Here is a 9,692-nt window from a genome sequence, read left to right as displayed (position 1 = left end):
ATGCCAGGAATTTTGCTAAAATCTTGCTGCTCCTTTGGTTTCTCGTAGGGTTTCACCACGATTGGTTTATCAAATTTTACTGGTTCATAAATTGGCTGATAACTTTCATGGTCATTGTAATCGATATCTTCCACCACTATTCGATGCTAAACAAACATAATGCAATTGCTATAAAAATAATCCGCTGTACTTGTTTATTAGCCATTGCTATCATACGTAATAATTGAAGAAAAATATAGTTTATAAGTCATTAAAATCATACAATTTTTTATTAATAAGCGTGTATGTAATAAATATATAATATTATACTATGCATCGATGACAGTATTAAAGAATCAGTTATATATTTCAAGAATACTTTTATATTTATAAAATTTGTCAACATTTAATGAAAATAATTAAAATAATGTAACTTTTTTACTTTAACCATGTAAATATATATATATATATGCTATGAGTATTTATAAATTAAAGACTCGTTTTTATTTATAAAATTCGTGTAGAACAAATAATTAATTTCTTACGTTCTCTTGATAAAATACTTTCTGATAAATAGCTATATAAACTTTTCTCATTTAAAGCATATTTGACCTCGTTCGTGTGCTGTATCAATTTAATCGCAACTTTTCCCTTCTGCAATTTCGTGCTAAATTGTAAACGTAGTTTTATCGTAACCTTTAATTGCAAACTACTTGCATTATAGTATACGCGAGAAATAAATAAATTTGTGTATCTTTGCAAAAAATTTTAATTTTTCAATGACAAAAATCATTCAATAAATTAACGTATTCTGTTCAATAAAATATTATAATATTGCTGTTTTAATGTGTGAACACTATAACACAACACTTCTTATACAACTAAAGATTTTTTAATTTTCGTCTCCCTTTAATCTTCTCTGTACTGCAGTAACGAGTCTAACTTGTCATAAGTTCTTATCTAATATTAGAATTATTTGCTACACTTGTGATACGAGCAAAATTATATTTAACGTCTTTAACGTGCACAAAATTTGAAAAATTTCCAAAATTATTGTATAATTTTATCGTGAATAGAACAGAGTGATTAGAGTGATTAACTAAAATTAAATGTTTTTCCAATACGTAATTTTTCTGAATTAAATCATAGTGCAAGAGATTAATTATATTTTGATGTTATAGCTATATACTTTTACGATTACAATGGTAACTTAAATGACAGAATAAAAGCACAAATATTCTAAATAAGTCGTTACTCTACACAAGTCATTAAAAGAGATAATTCTTACCTGGAGAGAGGTAGTATACGTCGTTACCAAAAGAATGGCCAACGATAATATAGCGAAGTTGCAATAGTTTCTTGACATGTCTGTACGGTACGTGATAATAAACGAAACTAGCCCAGTTTTCAATGTGCGGTTCAGTTCCGACTCTCCAACCACTCAAAAGATTATGTCACAGCGAGAGAGAGAAAGTCCTGTAGTACATAACTCGAGCAAGGACTATTCTGATTTTACGTCTACAACGTTTAATTGCAGTGGGTAATACCGTTTTATACAGACTTTCACAAATCTCCTGTACTTCTACCTTCCATCTCTGCATGAATATGAATATAACTACGTCATGACCACGCATTTATCAGATGAAGAAAATTTGATCAAACAATTTAATTGATTAGAAAATGGTAGGTTTTGCCACATTTGGTATAATAGAAAATTATAGAACAAAAATATTTAATGATTGCCAAATATAATGTAATAAGGATATTACCAAGATATTACTAAATCAAATTTAAATATTTCAATTTTTAAAAATGTGTTTTGTAATAATTTTAATTTATTATTTGGATAAAATTATTTTATCCAAATACTTGTATTATAGCGCTGAAAGAGCAATTTATTTATTAAAATTCTATTCAATTTCTATTAAAATTTTATTAAATTGTTAAATAAATTTAGCTATATGTGAAAATATTATGTATCAAATAAATCTTCGTTAAATAATTTCAAGAATTTTCGCTAATTTTTTAAAACGTTCTATTCTATATGAATCGAATGTGAATAGCATGTTCCATTGATTTCTATTAAAAATATAATCTTTGTATATTATAGTCTGCATGAAATTATAAAATTGTAACACGATTCAATCATGCTATTTCTATCATTGTTTTTATATTTAATTGACCTTAAAACTAAAGTTGCAAACGCATCTTCCGAATTCTTTCATTTTTATTCTTTTATTCTGGAACCTAAGATATAGCTTCAAATTACCAATTTTCGACGCTCAATAAAGTATTCAATAGCAACAATAAGAAATTATAATGAATTTGCTTATATAGAATTAATTTTGCCTTTATTACGATTCATGTGATAGAGTTCTTTGGTATAATTCTTGAGTTGACCTCGAGGCTATGATACGACCATAAATGAATGGAGTTTAGGTATTACGAGAAAATCACGTTCAAATCTAACGTATTGACTTCTGATTGGTGTTTCGATTAAAGGGAAAAGAACAGAGAATGTTCGTTTCAACGATTTTACTGTGTACAATATATATATTTTGCTGGTAGTAACGACCCATACAAGTACTTACCTTTCCCTTTGGTACCAGATGAAAGTACAACTGTATGTTTTTGTAAATAAATTCATTCAACCCTTCTTTTTCTTGTGAACTAAAATATTAAAAATTTCTTTCATCACTGAAACTGTCCTACGACACTGATTATTTTTCATTTAACTCTTCAATTACCTTCGCTCAAACTTTAGACTTTGATTAAAAGTCTACTATTATTTAAGTAAGAATTAAAAAATTATATATAAATGTTAAATTACTATATATAATATAATATAATATAATATAATATAATAAAAAATTATATATAAATGTTAAATACCTGTGTTAAATTACTACTATTAATGGTTTCTTCTTTTCACCATTGTTTATTGTTTGTTAAAATATCCTTTATCTTTGTTTAACATGTTCATATTTAAACATTCTATCTATTTTTCATATTTTAACAATTTATCATTCTTATTTTATCTTACTACAGCAATAATATAAAATTTATTTCAGTAATTGTTTTATTTTATTAATTACAAATTTATATATGTATATTAATGTCAATAACGAGAGAATGTTAACATAATATTAACGTGATTGTGATAACACTAGAATTGCAAAAATTAAACAAATATGTAAAATATTAATAATTAAAATAATTATTCAAATTTTGATTACAAATGCTAGTTACAATTCAATTACTTAAATAAATATATTTAATTATAAAAGTAATTAATTAAACAATTAAAAATATTAAATTACTGTAAAAGGATTGGAAAAGTAGGTATTATAGAAACGAAACTTAGGATGTCTAGAAATTTAGATAAATAATAATACAAATTAGAACATTTTTATATGCATACTTTATATAAATTACATAACATAATTAATTATTATTCACATGACATTATCTTTTTACGCTTTTTTCAATCTTCTTAATCATTCTTAATAAATAATTATGCGTGAAACGAAATGTGTTATAAATAATATATACCATGTATTTTGAATGAAAACGAAAAAGTTATAGTAAAGAATTATTGGAAGAGTTGAGTAGAATCACCTTTGAGTAAAAACATTTAATGTTCGTTACATGTTTTTCAAATTTATGTATTATCATATTTCGTACTAATTACTTTTAAATAATTTAGAATACATATATAAAACATTATACATCTGTAATTTCAAATGAGATTTTGTGATGTTATTGTTATCAAAATAATGCGTTAACGAATGATTATTTAAAATAAATAGCCCATTCTAATACTTACCAATTTAATATTTAAAAATGAATATCGTAATAAGAAGAATAGGAGCATCCATACAAGGATAGAAGATATGTTGTACATGACAAAGCAAAATTTTTGAATTGTTTTATTCTGTAAAAATCTAATATATACAAGTAGTAAATATAAATTAAAAAGATTCGACTCAGCACCGTCGCACATACCGCCTGCAAATGATACTGCGTACAAGAGTACTACTATATACTCATTTACGCTATAAAATTAATGTTAACAATCTATATAGTATATTCACGCTTCGAAAGCTTTGATTCAATTTGATCGACTACACGCATAGAATTCGAATTAAAAAATTTTCAATGAATTACTCGCGACTTTTAAGACACGAATTATAGAAATAAACATTCTTGTACCAGTTAATCAATACCTTTGATTCGTTTTAGTCGTGCTCAAAGCAGTATATAAAACTGGATGGAAACACTGAAAGCAAAATGTAAGTCAAGAAATACAGAGTACTGTTCACATTGCATCTACAAATGAAATCATCGCTACACTCTAATAATCACATTACTATTTCAATTTTTATGCTTTGTAATCCTGATGAATAATAAATTTTATATTTCATGACAAATGTAAATTCCTTTGTATCTATGTTTCAATTTATATTCCAGTAACGATATCGCTTTATATAAACCAGGAAATCGCGACTCGATTTTGAAGTCACAAAACATAACCTTAAAATCATCGAAATCTTGATGTAATATACTATAATGCGAAATCAAAGTAACGGAAAATAAACTGTGAGAACAGTATTTAAACTACATGCCGCATTATCGATGCAACGATGATAAGTAGTAGCCAAGTTTGAACCAAATTACTCTTCGTGCTTGAGAGGAGGTTGTCTCGTGCCGAAAGCTGGTTCGAGTGGTACCAAGTAGGTAACTTTTTCACTTGCATCAACTTCTTTGTCACCGTGCTTCAAAATCGGCCTGTTTTTCCTAATAAGTTTTCGCGGACGTTGAATCACCTCCTCGTAAGTAATGTACTCAGGCCTTGTAAGAGCAGCCTTTTGTTTCTTCGCATAGTAAGCGGCAGATGCGTTATCGGGCGCGAAATGAATAGTTTTAGCAGGTTGCGTCACGGGAGTAACAGTGTATCCTGCGTTGATTAATGCCGACAAATCTTCCTCGGTCAGAGTGCGCCCTTTAGGTGTTGGTAAAGGATGGTTACCGAGGTGGTCAGGTTCGATGGTCACTTCTTCCACGGTTATCGACTTGATAGGTGACTTCTTTATCAAACCCGATTCCGATACATAAACCGCCTGAGAAGACGATGGTACTTTTAATTTATGAGTTTGCCGCGGTTGCGTAATAAGTGGCTGCACATGCGTTGGTGCTTCAACGATTGGATTTACGTCGTCGGGTTTTGGAACTGATCTCGGAACGTAAGAAGATCCTGACGTTTGGTATTTTTGCAACTGTTCATTGGTGAAATAACTATTGAGCAAAGGAAGAGACGTAGTGCTAGAAAGTGAATAATGATACACGGCTGAGTCGGGATCTACTTTCTTTGCTTGTACTTGACCCTTGGAGATTGCCAGAATTTCGTTTTTAACCTGATTACGAGCTTGAAGCTGAGATTTGTAAAGAGCTTCGGCTTGAGCTTGCGCCAAGGCTTGTGCGCGTGCTTGAATCTTGTCAAAGTTCTGAGCATAGTTATGAACTTCTTCTTGTACTTTCAGATGAGCTTGTTGCTGAGCTTCGAGTTTACGAATAGCATCTGCATGTGCCTTAAATTCTTGCGCCTGTTGCAGTTTCCTAGCCTCAGCTGTTTCCGCGGCTACCTGAGCTTTCAACTTTGCCCTATAAGCGGAAGCTGAGTCTTTAGGCTGATACTGTTCTTCCAAATGGACACGTCCTGCATCGCTTACTTGAGCACCTTGTTGAATCTGTTCCAGTGCAGACTGTTGTCTGTGACGTTCGTTGGTGAGTCTCATTTGCTCCAACGCATCCTGTCTATGCTTCTTATAGGCAGCTTGCGCAATTTTGTGGTAAGCTAACGCTTGCGCTTCTGCTTGAGCTTGAGCTTGAGCTTGAGCTTGTTCAAGGGCTTTCAAATATGTGTCGTCATCGATATAATCGTACTGTGGCGACGGATTAAAAGCTTTGGCGGGTTGAACTGGTTGATATTGAACAGGCTCTTCGACCGACTGATAAGATGGTGCTGGATGTTGTTGTTGTTGTTGTTGTTGATAACGCGGGGGAGAAGTCTCGATATGATACTGTTCGGGTAGTTGAGCTGCCTCCACGGCTGGTTTCGCATATTGAGCTGGATAACTTACTAATTGTTGCGAATAAGCGGACGTACTTCCTTTAGGTTGAGTCGGAAGCAACTTGAATTCTTGGGCTTGATTAGCCGAGACTAATTGCAATAATTCTTGTTCGAATGTTCCCAGTTTTGGTTGTCCATAAGGTGCCGTTTGATACGCTGACGCGGGAGAAGGTTTCGAACCTAAACGAGCTGTACGAATAGCGTCTGTGCGGCTTTGAGCATCGACGTGAGCTTGGATTTCCGCGGCTATTTCAGCTTGAGCTAAAGCCTGAGGATGAAGTTGAGCACGAGGTCGAGGTGGTACTACGGTTGGTTTCCGGTAGTTGTAATATGCCTGCTGCAATGCTTGCTGCTGTTTCGCATATGCTGGCTGCACATTCCGTGGTGGTGCTTGCGGTTGTGGTGCCTCTTGAGCGTATTCTTGTATTAGAGATAAGTACTCTGGAGGTAGCTAAAAATTCATACATTTTTTCATATAATCATTATTAATAACAACTAAATAACTCGATTGAATTTTGTTTCAAATTTAGTCATTCTTTTATAACAACTCGATATAAGTGTCTTCGTATGTTTAAATGTTGTTTTACAACTATGACTATTTAATGCCGTACGAATTATAGTATTTACCAGCGAAAATAAACGAAAACGATATATAATATAATAAAATATAGAAAAAGAAAGAAAGAAATTTAAAAGTGTACGATTTTTCCAAAGAGTCATGACCTCAGCCCTGAAGATATTTTGATAAATATTTAAGTTTTATATATCCACGTGTATTAAACAAATAATTTTGGAATATCGGTAAAACTTTTTCTATGAATGACTCTTCTGTATTATATAATAGATGAGTCGATAACCTATAAATGAGCGTAAAGATTCATTCAAAGTGACTTATCACGGTAACGGCATACAAGGCCATGCATCGTACAGAGAATGTATCTACCAGCTGCAAGTCTTGTAGACGGATATACCCTCGATAGTTGGGTGTGGTATTACCGGTTTTGTCTGGTCGAACCGATTAGAAGGTAAAAGTTATGCAAGAGAGCATGGTCGCGTTTAGCACGACGAAACGATCATGAGCGGGTGTAGGTGTCGAAGAGATTTAAAAGTTCCTCCAAGACTAAAACATAATAGATCAGTGATTCATTCTCCTCTTTGCTGTGTGCACTTTTACTTTATTTTTAGACCAAGAAAGTACATCAGGAAGGATTTTAATGCGTGTATGATTACAACGTAAAATATTAACAGGCCAAATCTTATATACGTCTTTTTAGTTCCTTTCTTATTGGGACCCTTTCGCTCGCGAAATATTTCTCCACGAACGAAAAATATCTAGTTCATGTTTTTAGTATTTAAACATCGCGTTATATCGGGAAAAGTAAGAATATTAAATTAACATGTCGACATCACGAGATTTTTTATAGCCCGTATGGTATCTCATTTATTCGCTGAAGTCATATAGATGACTTATAAATATATATAATGAATTATAGATATACGTAATAAGCTATAAATATAAATACTATAAAATGCACGAGTGAAAGAATGAAGTCTTTTCAAATTTGTTACCCGAACAAAATCTTGGTTAATATTTATCTCAAAATTTAAATCAATCTGTTTCAGTGTGGAATTACTATTATCGGGAAAGTTAAACACAGAAAAAACACAAAGGATGGATATAATTGACAAATATAATTATAAAATATATACTATGCATGCACACTTGTTTAACTTTCCAATTATGCAGTGAATGGATTCATACATAACGTATTAACATAATTTCAAAATTAAACTTATAAATACGAAATAAATGCAAAAATTTCATGGATATATCGAGTCACATTAGAATCCGCTTGTATAATGAATAATTGCAAATAAATATTATGAAATACTTTGTAAGTATTAATAGCAAGTATAAAAGCAAGTATTTTAAAGGTATCGTGTCTGTAATTATTCTTCCAAGAACTGGATGATCGTTGTATGCATTTGAAATGTACTACAGAGATGGTAAAAGATAAAAATGACAGTTGCCAGTAACGACATTAATGGAATTAGATCGATTGCAATTGTAGTTGCAACACAATATCTAGTTTGCGAAGGCGGACCCTCCGTTCTAATAGAAAAGAAAAAAGTACTGTTCGTGCCTCTACACTATATAGCCACTCGCTACGTTAGTCGGTGATTGGCGGCCAATAGTCACGGTTGACCGAGAGCAATGATGTTGCCCGTTTCCAGGAACACTTATTCTTTTAGGGTTAACAAAGACAGACACATCGATATTATTTAATGTGATTGCTCTCGAAGTGAAATTCTATAAAGGATTTACTACATTTCAGCATCCACGGTGTTTATAATTGCTTTTATTTTCTTCATACATACGCTGTTACAATTTTTCATGGACGAATTCAAGGAAATATTAAAAATAAGTTTCTATGTAATAGTTGATCAATTCCCGATCTCAAATTTTATATATCTAATATTTTTATTTTCTTAGTGTGTATAAGAACTTTCTATTGAACCGCATAAACAATAATTTTAGAGAGACTCGACTTCCTGCCTTCTACGCAATCTTCTTTAAAGTATTTTTTACGAGATGTTACAGATACTCCATTGTACATTGAATACAAATCAGTCAAGCATGGTGTTATAGCTATAATAAGGAAGACTTTTTTTTTTAATAAATATATGACTCATTTCTTGTTTCTTATTATGAAAATCTTAAAGATTCGAGGTTTATGCCTGCAAGCATGCAACCTACCATGCACAGATCTTTTATATAGAATTCCTTCAAAGTCTCAAGTAAGAAGTTGCATATTGTTCTAAATAGAAACTATACTACTGATATATATTAAATACGTGAAACATATATTTCGTATAATATTTCTTATATAAGTTCCTTAAATAAAATTTATCAGTATAACAAAAATCTGAACGAAAAAAGGTAGTATGTGTTGGAGAAATATTTATATTACATCACAAATAATTATAGCCCTCAAAAGAATGCAAATTTTTAATCGTCATTACTGTTGATACTATACTTTAAAATAAACAACTTTTTATTTTCGATCTCTCAATGTCACTATATTCGTCAATCGGAACATTTGGTACTTTTACGAAAATATAATAACTACGACTGAACCAGAGACGGTCCAAGTGATGCAATTAGTACAATGAAGTGAAAATTTGTGGTCTACTGATGTATAATAAATTCGATAAATACCATGAAAAAATTCTGACCGCGTGAAATGAGATCGTCTAACCCAAACCGAAACCGCACGTAAAAAGCGTCACCGAAATGGAAAGATTATTTTTCTTGAATAAAAAGCACCGCATAAGTTGAGAGATATCTGTATTTCACTTCCGCGTTTAACCCTTTGCGCTCAAAACGTGACTTCTGGTCGGCACTTGGAAAAATGATAGATTATTTAATCGATTAAATAAACTAAAATTATCAATGATCGATATTAAGTTTATGATAATGTATCGATACGTGAAATATTGAAGTAAAACAGTTCTGCAGGCTAATTTATACGTAATTTCTTTATTAAATTAATACTGAATTTTTATATTAAAAGAAATGTTA

The 9,692-nt window shown here is 31.2% G+C and overlaps 2 protein-coding genes across 2 annotated transcripts in view; both read right to left on the bottom strand.

Annotated features, from left to right (window-relative positions):
* The window catches only part of LOC108545996 (uncharacterized), an 11,556-nt gene extending 10,211 nt beyond the window's left edge, over window positions 1-1,345 (bottom strand). The window contains 2 exon segments of the mRNA XM_017897900.1: window positions 3-146; window positions 1,268-1,345. Coding sequence (XP_017753389.1) covers window positions 3-146; window positions 1,268-1,345 — 222 coding nt within the window.
* Window positions 1,346-4,611: 3,266 nt separating this feature from the next.
* Window positions 4,612-9,692, bottom strand: part of LOC108545986 (mediator of RNA polymerase II transcription subunit 15) — a 22,520-nt gene continuing 17,439 nt past the window's right edge. Inside the window, 1 exon segment of the mRNA XM_017897884.1 lies at window positions 4,612-6,560. Coding sequence (XP_017753373.1) covers window positions 4,653-6,560 — 1,908 coding nt within the window. The 3' untranslated portion in view covers window positions 4,612-4,652.

This window comes from Eufriesea mexicana, unplaced genomic scaffold, assembly GCF_001483705.2.
Source record: "Eufriesea mexicana isolate 0111107269 unplaced genomic scaffold, ASM148370v2 scaffold598, whole genome shotgun sequence".
Lineage (NCBI taxonomy): Eukaryota > Metazoa > Arthropoda > Insecta > Hymenoptera > Apidae > Eufriesea > Eufriesea mexicana.
The sequence above is the reverse complement of the archived record's forward strand: the minus strand, read 5'-3'. Positions and strand labels throughout refer to the sequence as shown.